This window comes from Cydia strobilella, chromosome 5, assembly GCF_947568885.1.
Source record: "Cydia strobilella chromosome 5, ilCydStro3.1, whole genome shotgun sequence".
Taxonomy (NCBI): Eukaryota; Metazoa; Arthropoda; class Insecta; order Lepidoptera; family Tortricidae; genus Cydia; species Cydia strobilella.
In genome coordinates, this window is record NC_086045.1 from 19,545,288 (window position 1) to 19,567,319 (window position 22,032).

Sequence of the window (22,032 nt, forward strand, 5' to 3'; positions counted from 1 at the left end):
GTTATTTTTTCCCCAGAAGGTATGAGTACCTTATTAATTTTATAAAAAAAGATTAATAAGACCCACACTTGTCCTATGCAGTAATTATAATATGTATACCTACCTAATATCTAATGGTAAGAAAGTTGCTCATTATAAAAATGAAAATGAAAATAATTTATTTGAAACATCAATCTTTAATATTGTCTTCGGTTACCGCGATAGTTACTCGTTCAACGGGTGACCCGTTGACCACGAACGCTGTAAAGAGTTCGAAACGTCGGGATGTATTATAAATTCAATATACGCGATATGATCCGTTTTCATAGTTTTATCAATCTTTAAATTAACAGATATTAAATACCTATATGACATATAGTTTAATAGTTTTGTAACTTGTTGTCTTAAATAGGATACCACTCAGCACGTGTCGGGCCACATAGTGTAACGACGCTGATTTTCAGTGGACCCATAAACTTAAAACCTAAACCTTAAATTTAGAAATAAAATATGGAACATAAGAATAATAAAAAAACAAAGTGTTTATTGGTCTTGGGTATTAATGACCTAGAAATAAATGTTTTGCAGCTATGAAAATGTAGACTGACATGTATTTTATTTAAAACTACGGACTAGTAAAGATAATAGAAAATGTTTTAATATGGATGTGGTGGGCTTTTGTTTATTGACTTATTTTATTACCTTTAGTAATTACATCGACCGGTATTTATCACTAAATTTGAACTGCCAAATATTTTCTATATTTGAGAGAGATTCTAGATTTATCTCAGAACCAAATGTCATGGCCCATCACACAAATAAATTCCCTCACCGCTTCGTAGACATTACTACCAACTAGGCTAAGCCATCCATATTAAAAATGTTAAGAGTTCCCGGCAAGCTCGGCTGAATTGCACCTTCCCATACAAACGTAGTTCCCCTCTCATTTTAAAACTACGTGTTGGATTGTAATGAAACTTTGCACATACAATGACATGAGGTATATCTAGGTCTGAAATTAGTTTATATAGCTCCAGTTTATAAAACAGACGAAGTAGAGCAAAAACAAGTTTTGTATAAAAAAAAAATTTGCTGTAGTTTTTTAACTATGGTATCCGAAGCTACATAAACTAATTACAGACATTGATATACCTTATCCACAGTATAAAGTTTCAGAGCAATCTAGCTAGTCGTTTTAAAATGAGAGCGGAACTACGTTTGTATGGAGAACAGAGCTTGCCGGAGACCCTTAAATGTCAAGATTACGTGAATAGAGGCGTGAAAACAACTGACCTAAGAGCTCTAGAGGTAAATGCAGTGGGAAATCCACGAGGGTGAATCTCGTGTGGTCCGGCAACGCGAATAGCAGGGGCGAATGCGCGGTGGGCGACAGCACCTCCAGCTCGAGGCGGGTCTTGCCCGGCACCGGCACCGGCGCCGACAGCAGCCGCAGAATCCACGTCTCGATCTCCTTCACGTCGTGCAGGACTATTGTGGGCGTGTTGTCGTACGCTTGGCCCGTTATCACTGACCATACTGTATCCCTGTGACGAAAACTTGCATGTAACCATAGAGTAACTTATACTAGAACGGTACTGTCATAGTAAATTTTGTAACCCCAGTAAATTCACTGCCATCTGTCGACACACTTTAAAACTAAAAATAAATATTTATAAAAATACGATAAAATGTATTTAAATATGGATAAATGATTTTTTATTTGCATTAATTATTTTTATATGATTTTGACCCATGTTCTTTCACCGGTATGCGTTAAAATTATAAATAACAAACGAAATAGTCAACGCCCTCTATACGAGTGTAGGCCAAAACTAGTGGCGCCATCTGATCGAGAATCAAATTTTCTTGATTTTCGAGGCACGTTTTTTCCTTAGACTGTATCCATCTATTACGGAGTTTTATCTATCTTTGATGTAACGAAATAGGGTGGTTAAGAGATAAATCTAGGTTTAGTAAGCCGGTCCTTAAAAAGAGGCTAAAAACAATAAAAACATACCTTTTACAAAATTAAACATTGGGAAAATGTATTTACTTATTAGGTATTTGTGCATGTTTGTTTTTATATTATATATAAGGATTTAAGCTGCTAATTGTTTTGTTCAGGTGCATGATTCCATTTTGTAATTGAGCACTTCAATCGCCAACAAACTGGTTACAGTTTGGCGATACATGAATTTTGTTTGTAAGCATGTACCCTTTGTGTAAAAAAAAAAATAGTTATGGCGCGTCATGAAGTCATGACAGAGATATATATGCCTATTTGTGAATACTGGTGACTAGAAGACGGTATCACGGTGACGGCGGACTATTAAAACCGGCCAAGTGCGAGTCGGACTCGCGTTCCGAGGGTTCCGTACATCACACAATTTTTAACAATGTTTTTTTCTTAAGTCCAACTCACGCTTGACTGTAGATTTTATTTGATATATAACACAATATAGTTTGCAAAGCTTTGTTTTTTAAATTTCTCATTTACCCCCCAAAAGTGGCATCTAATATGTTTAAAATTCATTTGTTTACGTTACATGTCCGTCTTTGGGTCAAAGACTTGCATATGTGTACCAAATTTCAACTTAATTGCTCCAGTAGTTTTGGAGCAAATAGGCTGTGACAGACGGACAGATGGACGGACAGACAGACGCACGAGTGATCCTATAAGGTTTCCGTTTTCATCCTTTCGAGGTACGGAACCCTAATAAAAAGGGGGCGTCAAGCTAGGAAATTAGAAGGAAAAAAGATATGGCGCGCCGTAAGAAACTTGCGACGGAAGATTTGACCATCGCGTGGGATTTTACCTCATCTCAATTACTCTCATAATAGGAAAATATACTTTGGTCTAAAATTATGCTCGTCAAATCCCTCGGCTATATCATACTACATATACATTTTGTCGTGATTTCTTGTGTTCCGTACAAAACTTTGTTGGGATGGGATCACTTCGGTCTTGCAAATCAGTTAAATGCGTCTTGCCAAGAAGATAATTTGATTCGTTCGGTGGGCATCTAATTAAAGAATAAAATATTACCTAAATATTTGTCTGGACGCGCCTACGCGCCGCGGACTGGAAGACTCGTTACAAGCATCGATTAACCTCTTCAGGATAAACAGGCACTCTCGGAATGTGGAGAAGAATGGGTGGTGCGACAGCAGGCACAGTGACGTCAGGGAGTGGTTCCGTATTCGCTGCAACAGAAACATCAAAGTCAGTCAATATATTCTTTATTCAAATAGGCCTAGCAACAAGCACTATTAAATTTTCAAGTTTTACAAATACTACTTTAATCTAAATATCAGAGCAATTTTTTGATGCAGTTATTATTGTTCTTAAAAACATTGAATTATTAAGGGGCCCACTGACTATCAGTCCGCCGGACGATATCGGCCTGTCAGTTGTTCGGAACTGTCAAATTTTTATTCTAACTGACAGGCCGATATCGTCCGGCGGACTGATAGTCAGTGGGCCCTTTAATAGATATGTCAAAACTTAATAATAAGAATTTCATAAAAGGACAAACACCAAAATTGTATAAAAAAAAGACTTCCGGTTCGAGCGCCATCTTGATAGTTAGCATCGTGATTAATTACTTTGTTTTTTGCTTATTAATATTGTTTAAAGTGTAATATCGATAGCTTATTATACAGTAAACTAATGTGGTAGTGTGCAGTGAATGGAGAATTAATTTTGAAGCGCGTTTAACCACCATCTTGGAGTCAACGGCCGGTAGTCCACGTGCTTCTTGTAAAGACTAGCTATCGATTTACAAGAGCTAACAAATCACCGTACACTGTCTTGTACAACCGTACAATTTTTGTCGTTTGTAAACCTCTCAATACCTTGATACTGGCGAAATAGTCCCACTGGGCTGAAGCCATAATTTTAAAAGAAGAAGAAGAAGTATAAAAAAAATATTAGTCTAGAAATGTTCTAGAATTAAAGATCTAAATGTCAAAAAAATACGGATTACCTAATGTAGGTATTCATTGAATTATCAATTTCATCATTATTAACATAATAACAAATAATTAATTATTTTCAATCACACTTAATCCCACGGTGTTTCATCATTCATGTAGTATTGTGTGCTATAATAGGCTTTAGAGATAAGCTTACGTTTTATATAATTTTTAACCTCCTCCTCCACCTCCTCCTGATTACATCGGGAATGATGCTATGGATCTGAACATTGCTGGGTCCAGAGGAAGAGAAAGACCGAAGATGAAATGGGCAGATACCAAAAACACATACACACATAGCAAAAGACATAAGGGCCTGCGACGTTTCAGTAGACGACACGTCCGATCGTGCGAAATGGAGAGGAAAGACAAGTAAAGCAGACCCCACAATCAGATGGGAATAATAATGCTAAGGAGAGAGAAGGCTAAAGCCCTTCCATAACCTGACAGCGAGGAATCAGGGTTTCATCTCGTTTCGACACATCCAGGTTGATAAGGCGGTAAGTTAGGTAATATGTTTGTTGTTGAACCTAGGCTGGTATTGATGATAATTTGTTGGTTATTTTATTGTAAATATATATTTTTTTTATTTCACGTTGGCAGCTAACGAAATCACAATGTTTCAAATAAAGAAATAAATGGAAACTCCCGAGTTAGCTCAATATTCCGAAATTGCGAGTTCGGCGCAGTAATCTATCTTTTATTAAAAACCGGCCAAGTGCGAGTCGGACTCGCGCACTAAGGGTCCCGTACCATTACACAAAAAACGGCATAAAATCACGTTTGTTGTATGGGAGCCCCAATTAAATATGTTTATGAAATTAAATGTTTTTTTTTTATATATTTGAGTTGATTGAATGAAAGGTAAATTGCGGTTTACGATTTATGACGTATAAAAAAAAACTACTTACTAATAGACCTTGTTCAAACCAATTTTCTGTGGAAGTTTGCATGGTATTGTCATCATATATTTTTTTTAGTTTTATCTTTCTCTTATTTTAGAAGTTACAGGGGGGGGACACATTTTACCACTTTGGAAGTGTTTCTCGCGCAAACTAGTTCAGTTTAGACGAATCCATAAGGGTTCCGTTTTTTGCCATTTGGCCACGGAACCCTAAAAAAGCCCTGTTTACATATCTATAGATCAGACGCGCCCACAAAAAGTTATTCAGTATAAACTACTCATAATAAGTATATTTTCCAGGTTGCATAAGTGTAGGTAGACAGGAAGGAAGGTCATTGTTATATCAACAATGGGACAGAAGCGTCATTGTGCTGAGAAATTTGATCTCGGCGTGGCCTTGCAAGGTCGCGCCCACTCGTGTATGTTGTACTTATTTTTAACTTAGTTCGGAGAAGGGTTGAAGTTTATATTTCGCCACACACCGGATTAATTAGGTATCTAACTAGCTCGGCTTTTAAAAAGTTTTAGAGAATTACGTGCAGATTACGTTAGCTGAGTTAAGTAATCCCATATTGGCATAAATTATATAAATGCGTGTGTCCTGACTGACTGATTCATCAACGCAGAGCCGAAACTACAAAACATAGAATGTTGAAATTTGCACACCAGGTTGCGAAATTCGCGGGCGGCTAAAAAGGGGATAGAAGGCGGGTTAAAAAGGGGATAGAAGTTGAAACTTGGTAAAAGGGCATTATATTCAAAAGAAGAAAACTGTGACAAATATATGTACTTGTAACGTGTTTTGGTAATGTAGGACCATCGACTATCTCATTGTAGGCTAGCGCTCATATTATTACATCGATTTGAACCTTAAAACCACCACGATACAGCAACTATTTAAACGACATTGTTACTTTGGCACGCGCTCAGACACGGTAGCCCACCGCTTGAACAAAAGAAACAATGGCTTTTGTTTAACAGATGGGTCTTAGGCGTAAAAATCATTTGAGAAAATTCATAGTATAAGTTGGTTACCTGTCGCTTCCTACTGGCGCGAGGGCTGGGCGTGTGCGAGCCGCCGCTCTCGGAGTCGGGCGCAGGCAAGTCGGTTACCTGTCGCTTCCTACTGGCGCGAGGGCTGGGCGTGTGCCAGCCGCCGCTCTCGGAGTCGGGCGCAGGCAAGTCGGTTACCTGTCGCTTCCTACTGGCGCGAGGGCTGGGCGTGTGCGAGCCGCCGCTCTCGGAGTCGGGCGCAGGCAAGTCGGTTACCTGTCGCTTCCTACTGGCGCGAGGGCTGGGCGTGTGCCAGCCGCCGCTCTCGGAGTCGGGCGCAGGCAAGTCGGTTACCTGTCGCTTCCTACTGGCGCGAGGGCTGGGCGTGTGCGAGCCGCCGCTCTCGGAGTCGGGCGCAGGCAAGTCGTTTACCTGTCGCTTCCTACTGGCGCGAGGGCTGGGCGTGTGCGAGCCGCCGCTCTCGGAGCCGGGCGCAGGCAAGTCGTTTACCTGTCGCTTCCTACTGGCGCGAGGGCTGGGCGTGTGCGAGCCGCTCTCGGAGTCGGGCGCAGGCAAGTCGGTTACCTGTCGCTTCCTACTGGCGCGAGGGCTGGGCGTGTGCGAGCCGCCGCTCTCGGAGTCGGGCGCAGGCAAGTCGGTTACCTGTCGCTTCCTACTGGCGCGAGGGCTGGGCGTGTGCGAGCCGCCGCTCTCGGAGTCGGGCGCAGGCAAGTCGTTTACCTGTCGCTTCCTACTGGCGCGAGGGCTGGGCGTGTGCGAGCCGCTCTCGGAGTCGGGCGCAGGCAAGTCGGTTACCTGTCGCTTCCTACTGGCGCGAGGGCTGGGCGTGTGCGAACCGCCGCTCTCGGAGTCGGGCGCAGGCGCAAGCCTCGGGCCGAGCGTGGCGCTGCAGTCGCGCTCCGAGTCGCTTGGGGCCACGTTGCTGCTCCTATAGTCACTGAAACATTCGCGCCGCGTTAGAAATGGACATCTTTAACTAATCCTACTAAGCATTGAAAGTTTTATGTCCCATAGCTTAGGATCACTTGTTTTAACTATGTGGGTTGCATAGTTGGTTAAAGGATTTGCCACACTGGATGCGTTCTGCGGGCAGCGGTCAGGTCAAACTTCAACTTCAAAGGTTGCTGTCAATGTTGTTCATACATAATGCGGGTTTGACCTGACCGCTGACCGCAGAACGCATCCAGTGTGGATGCGTGTGTGGTGTGTGGTCCTTTAAGGTTAAATCAAGCCAGATGTGAAATGCAGCACGGCTAAAGCTCTCTGAATGTCTAATATAATACCATAAGTTAAAACCCCAAAATAGCACACACGATAATTTCTAAGTATTACACCCGCGTAGATCCTTTTTACACTGCCCTTTTCGAGAAAAGGACACCCACCCTTGAAATAGTGTAAGATCAAACCAAAGAAGGCCCATCATTATGAACTTACAGACAAAGTTACTAGCGAACATGGACTCAAAATTTAAACCTATTCTCACTTGGGTACGAAATTTTGAAAACAGGCAAGCTTAAGAACCGGCACAGGTATCTTAGTTTAAAAATCGCATAACGTAAAGTACGTATCACCTGGAGAAGGCAGAGTCGGAGCTCTTCTCCACGGACTTGCGCCACGACTCGCGGCGCAGCATGGAGCGCTCGCGCGGGCCCGGCGCCGGCGCGCGCTCCACCGCGCGGTAGAAGTTCACGCAGATGCCGTAGCGGGTCTTGCCTGTTGACAATAATCTTGACTAAGTGTAAGGCCTGAGTGAACGCTCGATTTGGGCGTGCAGCGGAGCGGAGCGTGCGGCGTGCATGTTAAACAAATGCAAACGTATGCGAGCGGCCTCCGTGCACGCTGCTCAAACCCCTTGGACGCTCGACGCCATGCTGCACGCCCCGCCGAACGCTCCGCTTCGAGCGTCCACTCAGGCCTTACACTTAGAGCCAGTTGCACCAACCATTGAACTATGAAATTTCCCATACAATCAAATTTAGCGAACGCTTTCACAGTGACAGACGGTCTGATGTAAACTATCCTTAGTGCCAGTTGCACCCTCCGCACTTAACGGACTATGAAACTTTCCATACAATATAATTTTGCGAACTCTTTAATGATGAGAAACAGTTTGATGCAACCGAGCCTTAGTCTCATTAGTTAATAGTTTAGTCTTGCCTTAGTCATTGATTTTATAAGTAAAGCTTAAGATATATAAGTGCTTGGATTTTTACAAAGAACTGTACTGCTCTACTACAGTACATTATGCGGTTATAGCTCTGTGCTAAAAGTTGACGTTTATAAATATTGGTATAAAGTAAACAGGTATACTTATATTAATAATATTGCGTTCGGCGTCAGCGTCGAGCGTGCGTATGGTTTGATCGACGCGTTACCCGAGTCCTTGTCCGTGAGCGTGAACACGAACGACGTGGAATCGCGCGCCGCCATGTTACCGGGCGCGCGGCGCGGCCCCACCGACACACACGGGAGTGTACCGTACCCGAGTCCTTGTCCGTGATCGTGAACACGAACGACGTGGTGTTCCGCGCCGGCATGTTGCCGGGCGCGCGAAGCGGCCCCAACGACAAGCACGGGAGTGTACCGTACCAGAGTCCTTGTCCGTGAGCGTGAACACGAATGACGTGGTATCCCGCGCCGCCATGTTGCCGGGCGCGCGGCGCGGCCCCACCGACACGCAGCCCTCGGGCTGGCAGAAGTACACCATGTCCAGCGGCAGCGGGAAGTCATCATGGTTCGTCAGCGGGTACCGCCGAAGCAACTCCGGTGCCTGTGTGATTCAATTGAAACATCATGTACCTACTTATTCAAGCCTGCCTAATGTCTGTAAAAGTAAAAGCAAAACTAGCGATAGTGAGGCAAGTAGACGAACACTGTAGTCTGTGTGTGTGTGTGTGTGTATATTATACTACTCTTTGCGTTAGGCCCTCTGTTTTCTATAAGGTGCGTCTTCTGAGAAATGTCATTTCACCGGCTTAAAGAGCAACCCCGTTTTCAATGTTGCTAAATTACATACCTACTCTAAATTCGCCTTTAGTACACAATCGCCTTAAATAGCATTAAATCATAATATTGCTAAAAAATTATCATGGGATTCATGGGTGCATTCAATATTTAGTATTTCTGGAATAAAATTTTCATTTAAAAAAAAATATGAGGTGAAGTTGAGGACGAGGTGGCAGAGAATTTAAATTATTTTTACGCAGTTTTTTTATTGCGTATTCAGTGTACAGGTACCTATCTATTTCTTGTTAAAATAATTAATTTAAATATTTTACTTGGGTGAAGTTGAACACCAACTAAGAAGTTAGGGTTCCCTACGGTAGATAGATTAGCCAACCCCGATTTTCAAAGAATTGCAACTCTGATAACATCATGTCTCTTTAGTTAAAGAGACATGTACGTCAGATAGGACCGACATCTATTATTTATTTATTTATCGTATGGCATTACTGTTACTGGATTCTAACCAAACATTATTCTAGAGATTGAGATTGAGCAACAAACTTGGCAACTGCACTGTCCTCCAGGACCTCGCAGTGCTTACTGGATACGAAATTACCGACATCTATTTATAGGTAGTTAATGTAAGCCTGAGACTTTGACTAATGCGGAGGTAATCTATTCAGATGAGACAATTAGCTATTCCAAACACTGTTTGATTCAACGTTTGTCTTTTTTTTATACTACGTCGGTGGCAAACAAGCATACGGCCCGCCTGATGTTAAGCAGTCTCCGTAGCCTATGTACGCCTGCAACTCCAAAGGAGTTACATGCGCGTTGCCGACCCTAACACTCCTATCCTGTCTTAGTTAGGTAATCACGAATACAGTACAACAAAACACACATTTACTGTACACATTTAGGTACTGTATAGGGATGTACCGACTAGTCGCCGACTAGTCGGGAAAGCCGACTATCCGGCCACATTTGTAGTCGGCGATTAGTCGGCGACTAGTCGGCCAAAATGGCCGATTAGTCGGCCTTTTATTAGTTACAGAAAAACAGGACATAAACTAAATAAACAGCAAATACATTTGATAAAATTTCCATTTTATTTAATGAAATTAATTATACTTTATACCTGTTAAGAGTGCATACGAATATTGTTATTCATATTATTATATTAAATTCATGTGTAGGGAGTAAATAGATAGATTTATTTGTTTCTTAAAGAAAAAGACACAGTACTTTATACAAAGAGATAAAACAAAATGCTTTCACGAAAAGATCTTCAACTTAAAATTGAAACAGCAAAAATAACAACTTATGAAGTAAAATATTAAATAAAAAATAAAATGTTACAAATAAACAATGTGATGTGACTCACATAAAAGAGGTAATGCCGAAATATGAAAAAAGTATGTATGTCGTCGCAGTCCATTGAATATTATGTAGTTGGTTGCAATTACAAACGTTTTATTACAGTGCCTATGTAATTTTTATTATTTGAAGCGCGCGGGTCTCTTAAGGAAAGTCTATTTTGCTCAAAATGCTCAAATGGCAATTGGCTTATTTATGCATAAAGCTTGTATTTGAAGGAAATATGTTTTATTCGAATATTTGATGCCATAATATCTTGTAGCATATGCATTTTCTTGGTTAAATTGTCATTTAATTGCTTAAAATGTGAAATAAAATGCATTAAAATTACGCGCAAAAAGCTAAAACGACGAAAGGAACAAGAAAATTGTTTTACAAATGCATCCTAACTTAGACATAGCTGCTGCAGTGACCATCTGAATGTAAACTTTAAAGAGAAATAATGATTTATGAATTTGGCCGACTAGCCGACTAGTCGGCCGACTAATCGGCCACCGGAGCGCCGATTAGTCGGCTAGTCGGCCAAATCAATAGTCGGTACATCACTACGTACTTCTTTCTGTGTTTTGTACTTGTTTTGCACAATAAAGTGTTTACTACTACTACTACTACTACAATATAATGTAAGTAATTATTAATCAATGGTTTTGAATACTATGTGGCACACGATTTTAACTTTACACTTAAATACTTATAATTATAAGAGTTATCGTTAAAGAAAGGTATATATTTTAAAGATCCTCACCCTTTTACAAATGGCCCCCAAAGGCTTACCGAAAACGAAGCCTTTTTTACTGAACGAGAAAATGAATACGTCGCCGATTGAAAGAGTATTAACTCCAAACCCTAAGTACTCTTTTTTATATTTATAGGTATATAGGTACTTACAAGGGCGGCTTTAGGCGTAGGCTAGTTGGCCACTGCCACGGTCTCGTGGTCCGAGTGGCCTCGCGCCCCAATGGTTCAAAATGCATAATTCGGCCACCAGAGGACCTCGCAAAACCTCACACCACAGCTCACACTTCCCCACAAAGAAACTGTATGTTTAACAATTATTTGGCACGGCCTTCAGGATAGTGTGATATAAAGGTAATTAAAATTATTAGCGAAATTCGCTAACCCTAAGAACCTGAGTTGAGCATATCTACACCTAAAAAACGTAGAAATCTTAATGTGATTGAAACGCCTTGACATGGCTGACATGACTTTTGACGTAGCCACTGTTTAATTAAAAATAAATTACCTGAACTGGGGCGAGGCCTTTCCCCGAGGTGTAAGGCCGCGCACCCACGATGGTTAGATAATCCACCAGCCGCGGGCACAGGTGCTGTTTCTGGATGTCCATGTTTCCGATGTGCGACTATTCCAGTACCTCGCTGCTCTAAGCGCCGGATTGCTCGAAATCATTGTATTTAATTAAGATATTGCTTGTCATAATTATCACTTTTACCTAAAATGCTGAAACAAAAAACAAAATTATCTTATGTTGCCTGTAAGCTCGAAAATTGACAAAGTTTTTATTAATTATTAGCAGCAACAAAGCCCGAACTTTTTAAATATAATCTGATATGACAAGTATCTGACCAAACTTTGTAATTAGATTTAACAATGACAAAATATAAAATCATATCGCCCCAAGTAAAGAGACAGACATAAATGTTTAAATATATCTACTTGCGAGTTTTCAAGCTTAAAGACATGTATAACAATGCGTGTTGCCAGTTTGCCGAGAGTTCCCGAGCTGCGGCTCCATCGACTGTTATTGATTTAAGACACAATCAAAACCGCGCGAGAACCTACAGACCGTGACCCAATAGCACTGACCTAGTTATGCCTACTGATCCCAGGAGCTCCCCGGAAGTTTATACCCCGCGGACCCAATAAAAAATAGAAAAGCGTAGGTCAACAATTAGTTTTCTGTCAAAAATTTCATTTGGAACAAGGTTTTATCGATGACTCTACTTTTCTTTCCACAGGCAACTAATACTCATTGAGACTTGAGACAATTCAAATGTTTTATGACAGAGTTGCCATGCCTCTTGTCTCCACCATCAGATCAGCTCATGTCATCATAATATTGCATTGTCATCCGGTTTTTATATGTATGCAAAATTTCAGCTCAATCGGAAATTGGGATGTGGGTCAAATTTAGCTTCCAAGATTTAACCTAACTAACATACCCTTATACATACCTACTAACAGTAGGGCAAGTAAAATAAAAGCTTGTAATAAAAAGTGAAGCACTTTGTGCTATTATATTTTGTTAAAAAAGGGGGAGTGCAGCAACACCGCTTAGTATCTCTATTTAGGTCGAATGTGAAGGCTTTCCGTAAAATGCGGGGAAATAGGTTAGGACTGTTAGGAGTAATAGGACCTACCTACTTAATAGATACATGAGACCTAGATATTCTATGTACGACGCGGCACATCGCGGACCTTCAGAATTTATTAAATGTACCTAAATAATATCGCTAACCACTTTCTATTTTCATTGTAAGCGTAGTTAAGTTAAAGGCATTGGTAAAGTAAATGTTTGCTGAAATGGTAATAGGTTTTTGTTTTACAAGGACGTAAGGTTGTTGTTTAGGTAACTGATAAAGATTCCAAAATTCTATAAACTTTGCTTAGTTTCTATCAGAGAATATGAAGCGGTACTGTCATTGTTGTAGTCACAGTATATTTACTGCCATCTAGGTATCGACACACGATTAAAACTAAAAATATCAAAAAATGGATATACATATGTATGTTTGATATAAAGTAAAAAAATATCAAAAAATGGATATATATATGGATGCGATTTTTTTTGTATTTATTATTTTTATATGATTTTGACCCATGTTCTTTCACTGATATGTGTTAAAATTGTTAAATAACAAACGAAACCGTCAACGCCATCTAGTCGAGTATAGGACAAAGGTTGGTATTAGTGGTAGCGCCATCTGTGCGAGAATCTACGAGGCACGTTTTTTATTAGACTGTATTCATCTTATACGGAGTTACAATGTCTTTGGTTTGTATGTAGATATTCCTTTAACTTAACTAAGTATTTAGGTAGGTACGCTGCCATGAACATGAAATTACCGATCACTTCTCGATAATGATCAGTTAAAAGTATTCGCCAATATTTCCGCGAAAATTTTAGAAAAATATCTAAATAATTATTATCGGTACATAAACCTCGTGAACGCTTTATAATTAACTAAGAATAAGCATACTAAAAAAACACGAACACATAAACCTACCTAACCTATATAATTTTATAATATTCGTTATTTGTGATGAATCACTTATTAGGTAAGAAAATTGACGTTGAAGGTAAGAAAATCTGGCACACCGAAATCCGGGAGGCAATCTCCCTCTCCGATTTCTCCGTCTTACAGTTTAATCAACAGGGCGCAAGTGGCGCAACGTTCGCGACGATGCCGCTGTCAATCAAGAAAATAAAACCGGCCAAGTGTGAGTCGTACTCACGCACGAAGGGTTCCGTACCATTACGCAAAAAAATGGCAAAAAAATCACGTTTGTTGTATGGGACCCCCACTTAAATATTTATTTTATTCTGTTTTTAGTATTTGTTGTTATAGCGGCAACAGAAATACATCTACTGTGAAAATTTCAACTGTCTAGCTATCACGGTTCATGAGATACAGCCTGGTGACAGACAGACAGACGGACAGACGGACGGACAGCGAAATCTTAGTAATAGGGTCCTGTTTTTACCCTTTGGGTACGGAACCCTAAAAAAATACCTATTAAACGAGCTGAGTCGCTGGTCGCTACAAATATTATGAGATTTTGGTATAGATACAATTAGGAGGCACCTACTAGCTAGGTATTAATAATCTTTAAGAAGATTTATATCTTTGATACACACTTATTTGCCACTGTATGCAAGTTGCATCTCTTTCCTTGGTATACAAATGCAGTAGTACCAGGGCGAACACGCTATACATCAAAAATCACTTTCGTTTCTATGTGTGAACTGCACGTCTGTACACGCGGCATGCGAAGCGGCCGGCAAACGGCCGTCAGTCTGCTGTCGCGGGCCGAGGTAATTCGATTCGGGGCGGGGCGGTGCGTGGCCGTTCTGTATGATAATCTTGGTCGGATCTCCTTGTCTGCATTTTCCACTGTTCCCGGTTTTGGGCTACGGTGTTGTCTATTCCTATCTCTTTTAGGTCCTTCTGGACCGTCGTCAACCAGGTGGCGGGGCGTCTTCCGGCGCCTCGCGCTGTCGTGGGTATGCTCAGGACAGCTCGTACCATATGGTCTTCAGGGCGGCGGAGTACATGTCCATACCATCGTAGGAGGCGTTCTTTAACCTTGTCGATTATGGGCGCGATCTTATAACTCCCTCTGATGTGGATATTCCGTACTTTCTGATATATGATATCTTTCTGATTTCTGATATATATATAAGTAATAGTATTATCATACCGTTCTGTGTGATAATACTATTACTTATTCTGTGGGAGTACATTGTGAGGGCGGTAATAAACAAGAATTGACGAACGAGTGTGAATTGAATGCTTAATTAACACTAGTTCGTAATTCCTGTACCGCTCGTGGCACACACAATATTTTTCATAACACTTGTGAGGAAAAAAAGACGAAAAAATTAAACTACTGCCTAATTTTAGACGTAAATTAAAGCCCTAGGTCGAGATTTAGGATTTACGGACCGCTGTCTCAAGCTCACATACTTATGAACCTATTGAATGAACTGATACCTTTACTGATACTGAAAAGCGATATATAAACATACTATACATACCTATACGAGGCCTGGACGTTAGTGAGATGACGATAACTCATTGCTGGTGTCCTACTTTATTACCTACATATAACATGATTGTCCTGTCCAGGTTCCTTGAGCTTATAATAGTCGCATCGCCTACGTGTTTTACACCTACACCTTTTACAAGCAATATGATGAAATATAATTCCATTGCCGTTTTTGCGCAAATAACGCTAGCGTATAAGCTCATGACGTACCATGTAATGTACTTATAGGTATATATTGTACGTATGACGTTTGCGTTTATCGGTGACACGTCGCTGCCAGGGGGAGTTAATAAAAACTTTAACGGGAGAGACCGACGCCACTTTATCCTATTAGCCATTTATATTCTGGGAAAGCCTATAATGGAGTGCAGCCTCTTTGAGAGTAGGTAGCGATCAATCGATACAACCAATGAATGAGTAAGGCGAGATGTTGACGGTCTGGCGTCCGGCAACGGAAACCGCCCGGACACTAATTGATTAGCACTTTATTATTTCGAGGAGCAGCAAAGTACATAATATTTTTTCCCCTCACTAGCTCGGAAAGTTGTCTTTTATCCTTCAAAACAAGCGGGGAAAAACGCGTTTTATCCACTAGTGGGGAAAGTAATTTAACCTTGGACGGAGCGTGTTTAAGTAGCTTGACAGATAACAAAACGTAAAACGCTCATGATAATGGTTCGATATAAAATATAATTAAATAAATGGTTTGAGAATCTAATAAAAAATACCAAATTTAGCTTTATTTAATGATTTTAAGTCATAAACCTTAAAACTCCATAAGAAACGTTTGTTTTTTTATAATGATGTAAATATAATTCTGAAAGCACAAGTTGAGTCGATGAAATTTCAAAACGCATCGTTGACATTTTATACGTCAGAAATGTCAACATAGTCAACAAGTTTTTTACTTTAAGTAAAACTTTACTCACCGACTCGCGTAAAAATACACAACTTCCAGAGTTTTCTGTTATAATATCGTAAAAAAATGAGTGATTCCAGTGATGAAGATGATCTAACGCCTGTGGATGTTGCACTTTCCTCGCTATAGTGAGGGGAAAAGTTTTGTGTTACACACGGGTGCAAATGTATTTTATTGCTCGTGTTTCAATTCCACACTCGCGGGTAAAATACAACTTTGCACCCTTGTATAACAAATAACTATTGTTTTAATTATGTGACATTTTACAAAACGTGTTAATTTGAAATCATCTGTCGGCATGCCAGCCAGAATCAAGAATTAAACGTTATTGTTTGCGGGAATATTGTTTATTGTTTTATTTGTGAAAATCTCTTGCGGGCTTACAGGTGACCCCAAAACGCTCACAAGATAATAATATTATGTAAGAGATAAAATAACTATACAAATAATGTCAACCTACCTAATAAACAAATTAAATAACACAATTATATAAAATTAAATTCAATTACGCCAAATTACAAGTGAAATGTGAAATTACAATTAAATCAAATTTCGGGAATAAATATTAAATTACGATTGGATTGGTTGTTGATAGTCATAGATCCTCCATAATGGAGGAACAAGTAGGATAGTCATCATCATTATCATCATGTCAGCCGATAGACGTCCACTGCTGGACATAGGCCTCCCCCAAGGCTCGCCACTCCGACCAATCGTAAGAGGCGACTTAAGGTAAATCTGGTGGATGGGAAGCAGCGTCCTCCGAGAACTACCTCCATCAAACTCCACCAACCCGCCTGCCAAGCGTGGCGACTACGGCAATCCCCCCCACCCCCCCCCCCCCCCCCCCCACCCCCCAGGGATAAAAACAACAATGTAGGATAGTCATGTTAAATAAATATGAAAGCCATGTAGGTATACGTGGGACAAACTAAAGGTTTTTAGAATTGATAAAACTGCAGTGCATTTAATGCGTGCTTTACTTTTTCTGATGACGTGTACAAATTTTCATAAGGATAGGATCACCCCGAAATACACACGGCTCGTTCTCCCAGTCTTTTTTGAATGGCGATTTTGGGCCCTCTGAGGCTTGTATGAATTTCATGAGGTAGGTACCCATTAAAATTACCATTACTTACATATAAATATTCATGCAGATTTTTTTACTTTTACCAAAGAGGATATAATAAGATAGAGCGGTACTGTGATAGTAAATTTTGTAACCACTGTAAATTCACTGCCATCTATCGACATACTTTAAAACTAAAAATGAAGATTTATAAAAATACGTTAAAATGTATTTAAATATGGATAAATGATTTTTTTATTTGCAATAATTATTTTTATATGATTTTGACCCATGTTCTTTCACTGATATGCGTTAAAATTATAAATAACAAACGAAACCGTCAACGTCCTCTATACGAGAGTAAGCCAAAACTAGTGGCGCCATCTGATCGAGAAGCAAATTTTCGTGATTTTCGAGGCACGTTTTTTCCTTAGACTGTATCCATCTATTACGGAGTTATATCTATCTTTGCTTTTACTTACGAAAAAAATTTCGGGTCAAAATTGGAATAACGCTCGCAACTTATTATTAGCGTCGAAAAACTGTTGTACGGAATAAAAACAGTGATCTAACAAGTAGGTTTTCAAATTTTGCGCGAACTTTGTGTATTCTGCTCTTCATGTCTTTTATCTTACGCTAAAGTTCTAGAACTCAAAAGAAAGACTCAAAACTTCAGCGTAGGAAAATGTTAATTAAAAATTGGAATTGTCTCAACTGACTCCACAAGACAGGCCTAGCCTAGTGTGGAGATCATAGGTTAATAAATCAATGTATAATTTTTTGGTAAATAAACTATTTTTATTTTATTTATTTATTTATTTATTAGAGATGTGTAGAGTTTTTTTTAATCATATTTACTGACAAATTTGGTTTGCACGACTATAAGAGTTATCTTTTCATAAACTACTTATTAGTACTTATATACTTCTTGTTGCTATATGATCTGTAAGTGGCCTTTTCCAAGAACTTTCAGTATTGTCTATATACTACTTGTATGTATAGTCAAAGATAGATATAACTCCGTAATAGATGGATACAGTCTAAGGAAAAAACGTGCCTCGAAAATCAAGAAAATTTGATTCTCGATCAGAGGGCGCTACTAGCTTTGGCCTACTGTCGTATAGATGGCGTTGACGGTTTCGTTATATCAGTGAAACAACATGGGTCAAAATCATAAACATAATTAATGCAAATAAAAAAAATCATTTATCCATATTTAAATACATTTCATCGTATTTTTATAACTCATCATTATTAGTTTTAAAGTGTGTCGATAGATGGCAGTGAATTTACTGTGGTTACAAAATCTACTATGACAGTACCGCTCTATCTTATTATATCCTCTTTGGTATAGTATAGGCATGGCATTGATTAGCTCACTGCCCACGCAATTCATCCCGGTGACTAATAATACACAGTCAATTCATTCTGGCCTACAACAACGCTGAAGGTTACACTCGACATTGTATCCGTAATGTTATTTTCCCAATAATTACATCAGGGCTCGCACGTCTAATTTCTTAGTTTTCTAACTCAATCATTTAGGAACGGCCTCCATATTTACGACTCTCGGGAATATACTCGTCGATAAATTGTTTGAAAGAAAAGCCTCCGCCCAACACGTGGAATACGATAGGTATGTAACGACCCGCCCTTTATATTTGCACTAATAAATGTATTTCATAATTGTTGATGTGTTTTTTTTGCTTGTATGTATAGAAGATTGTTAACCAAGGGATAAAAGGCACTCATTTCTGTCGAGGTAGTTTAAAGGTCCGAGGCTGAAATGATGCCTCTCATCAGAGTTAAACACTATACTTTTATTTCGAATACGAGGAAAGTAAAATGCATGTGTTTTTTAAAACACGACTAAGTATAATTTTTATAATAAATAAATAAATAAATAAATAATTTTAATTTCGAGTAACTTTACAGACTCATATAGCTTGTGTTAGTAAGTACTTATAGATATGTTAGTGCTTACATCTATCACTATATATACAGAATAATTATTAACACAAAATTAACATTACAATAAATAATAAAAATAATAAAAAATAAACAATAGTGAAATGAACTGAGTTATGTTTCTAGAAGTACATACCCAAGTAGCTTATACATAATAAGTACTTCAAGAAACATGCATGTCCTCACAGTGCCTCATATATGGGCAGTCAAACCTCTCGGCTATCAACCGCAGGATGGGGTTGGGGCTGGCCCGCACCCGGCGCACCAGGGATGTGCATCGTTTGCGCATAGTCGTATAAAAGCAATCTATGCGTGCTTCAGCAAACATCCCTGACGCGCTGCAGAAGCGGGGCAGCCCCACCAGGACCCGGAACGCGTTGTTAATTATAGTATGAGGGCATTCAGTTAACAATTTAGGCAAAAGTATCGTTTTTTATGGAATGGGGAGTTAAATATACGAATGGAAATTGTATAATCCATTTAAACCCAAATTTCAATTGCTTATCCCAAAAAAACTAAAAAAAATCTTACTTTGAACGTCAAATGCTCTAGTGCAGAAACGTATCATTTTCTGCACACCTTTTAGAACAACAATGACTTATGACCCTCTTTCAGAGCATGAGAAATGAAAAATTCCATGTTGACGGATGACGTGTAAAAGTGCCCTTGTGGCCTATTTGCTGAATAAATGTTGAAGTTTAAAAACAGGTTTTGCAAGACGTCATCAAATACATAAGTAAGTGTATTAATCAATAACCTAGCTTAATAATAAACGGTCTCCTGTCGTCTCATTGCAGTCAAAGATGTCTCCTGCAGGGGCTGCAGGGCGTAAATTGGAGTAACATGCATGCATACATACAAACATATCACAAATAATAATCACGCCTATTTCCCGGAGGGGTAGGCAGAGATCCCGGATTTCCACTTGCTACGATCCTGGCATACCTCTTTCGCTTCCTTCACTTTCATAACATTGCTCATACACGCTCGCCGGTTTAGGGTACTCTTGGCCTAGCCTTTCTTCAGGATTTCCCCGATCTGATCAGAGAAAGTCCGCCGAGTTCTGCCCCTTCCATCTCGTAAATTGGAGTAAGGTTAACGAAACAGGCAGTTACTCGTGTCTCGCTGTAGTCGCTGTACTTCGCTCTTAAATAATGGCTTCGAATTTCAGGCCGAGGGTTGGGTATAACTTTTAGGTACCTAAGTAAATTATGTAGGTACGTAAACTTTAAGCGTTGGGATTTGGCCCACGATAAATAAATACGTTGTTAGAGTAGATTTATTGAAATAGCTCGCTTGTTAGTAAGGCCTACCGACCTCACTGTTACATAAATTTCCATACAAGTTTGGCTTAAAATAGCTAGAGGTATCTCCAACTTAACTAGGGAAAAAGATTGCGTAAGCATTTGCGACACTAGTTTTAGTTTTCGTACATCTATGACATTTTTTTTTGTTTCTCTGTATTATACTGTGTAATTCGAAATACATTTTAACCTTTAATATGTTCTCACTACTGAGGTGAAAAATTATATGTGCAACACGAGAGCAAAGTTATTTTACATCTCGTGTTTTTGAGTCCCTCGCTACGCTCAAGATTCCAACTTAGAATCTTTCCTCTCTTGTTGCACAAATAACTATTACGCCACTAATTTTGTAATGTAATTCCGGCTTTAATGAATGAGACATGCAAGCGGGGTTAACCTAGCAACGAACTAGAGCTGCTACACGTGGTGGGGCAGTATAGACCTCAAATCAACACATTTCACTTCGGTACCAATAATTTAATCGCTTGAAAACCTGAACGGTTTGCGTAATTTGCATTACCGATATGCAAAGTAGGTGTTCCATTAAAGTAATCGCAACACACCAGCATTATGTTAAAGTCAATGCCGTTAGTCCTGATAGCGGAGATAACAAGGCCTTCCTATCGAACCGAACCACGCTCTGCAAGTTTGCACCGCTCATGCGGTTTACTCAGTCGAAATGTTTAGACTAAATATTAAATTTTAAGAATAATGTTTTGTAGTATTAAAAATAATAATATAAACTAGTAGAGTAAGACCAAGGTAAGTCTGCAACGATTTTGATAGCACACGTAGTGCAAGTGTTATTTTACGTCATAATTTCATAGAAGTTTGACGTTTAAAATAACACTTGCACTGCGTGCGCTATCAAAATCGTTGCAGACTTATCTTGGTCTAACCCTTTCCCAGTTTGGGCCAGCGTATTACCGTTTGGTAACTACATTTGGTAACTAGCTACAAAACAGGAATCTAAAATTCCCTGTATGTAGACAGTTACGAATTGGGCCAGAGTGGTGCCATTTGGTAAATAAGTTTTGTAACTGGCTACAAAATGGGAATCCAAAATTACATTAAATCAATAGATAGGTAGGTTAGGTTCGTTAGGTAGCTTTAAATGCCTGAAGGGCAAACCGCCCAAAAATAGGAGCCCCGCCTAGTTAACTTGTGAAGAAAATGATTTTTGAAAAGAAACAGTCCGACGAACTCCAGCTAACTCCAAACCGTTGCTACGAATCGGTAATACAAAAGTTCCATTTTGTAACCAGTTACAAGTTACAACCCGGGATTTATTTTTCCCGTTTCGAAGCCGGTTACCAAACGTGGTTACAACTTACAAGTCGGTAAAAGTAAAGTCCCAATTTGAAGCCAGTTATGAATTGGTATTTCTTTCCCGTTTCGAAGCTGGTTACCAATTTTTTGTTACCAAACGGTATTAAAGGCCGTTTTCGATCTACGAGCAAAAAATTGTATTTATTTATTTATGTACACCTACTGGGATTGCGCAAACTCGGATTACATGCATTTAGGACCAAATGAAGGTTATTAAAATGATTTCCAGCTTGCTGGGAATTAATTCTTCTAAAAATTCTAATTTTTTTGGCCTACAAGTGAAACACTTTTTTTCACAACAGCAACGAGAGTAAAATGGTAACTAAAACATTACAAATCAAACTCAATTGAACGCAGTTACAAAATCATCCCTAAAAAGCCAAAAACAACAACGAATGGGCCCTACGGAAGACCAGCGCTGGCTCTATAGCTAGCATTATGCTGAGTTGGGTCCATTTCG

General features: G+C 39.5%; 2 protein-coding genes across 2 annotated transcripts in view; one reads left to right on the forward strand and one right to left on the reverse strand.

Moving 5' to 3' along the window:
- LOC134741569 (uncharacterized) overlaps positions 1–22,032 on the forward strand; it is a 163,221-nt gene that overhangs the window by 92,249 nt on the left and 48,940 nt on the right. The gene's annotated exons all lie outside the window — the stretch shown is intronic.
- LOC134741574 (MAP kinase-activating death domain protein) overlaps positions 1–22,032 on the reverse strand; it is a 67,122-nt gene that overhangs the window by 42,124 nt on the left and 2,966 nt on the right. The window contains exons 2-7 of the mRNA XM_063674408.1: positions 11,439–11,653; positions 8,462–8,642; positions 7,444–7,585; positions 6,668–6,809; positions 3,026–3,183; positions 1,273–1,523 (exon numbers count right to left, since the gene is read on the reverse strand). Coding sequence (XP_063530478.1) covers positions 1,273–1,523; positions 3,026–3,183; positions 6,668–6,809; positions 7,444–7,585; positions 8,462–8,642; positions 11,439–11,540 — 976 coding nt within the window. The 5' untranslated portion in view covers positions 11,541–11,653. The remainder of the gene's footprint in view (positions 1–1,272; positions 1,524–3,025; positions 3,184–6,667; positions 6,810–7,443; positions 7,586–8,461; positions 8,643–11,438; positions 11,654–22,032) is intronic.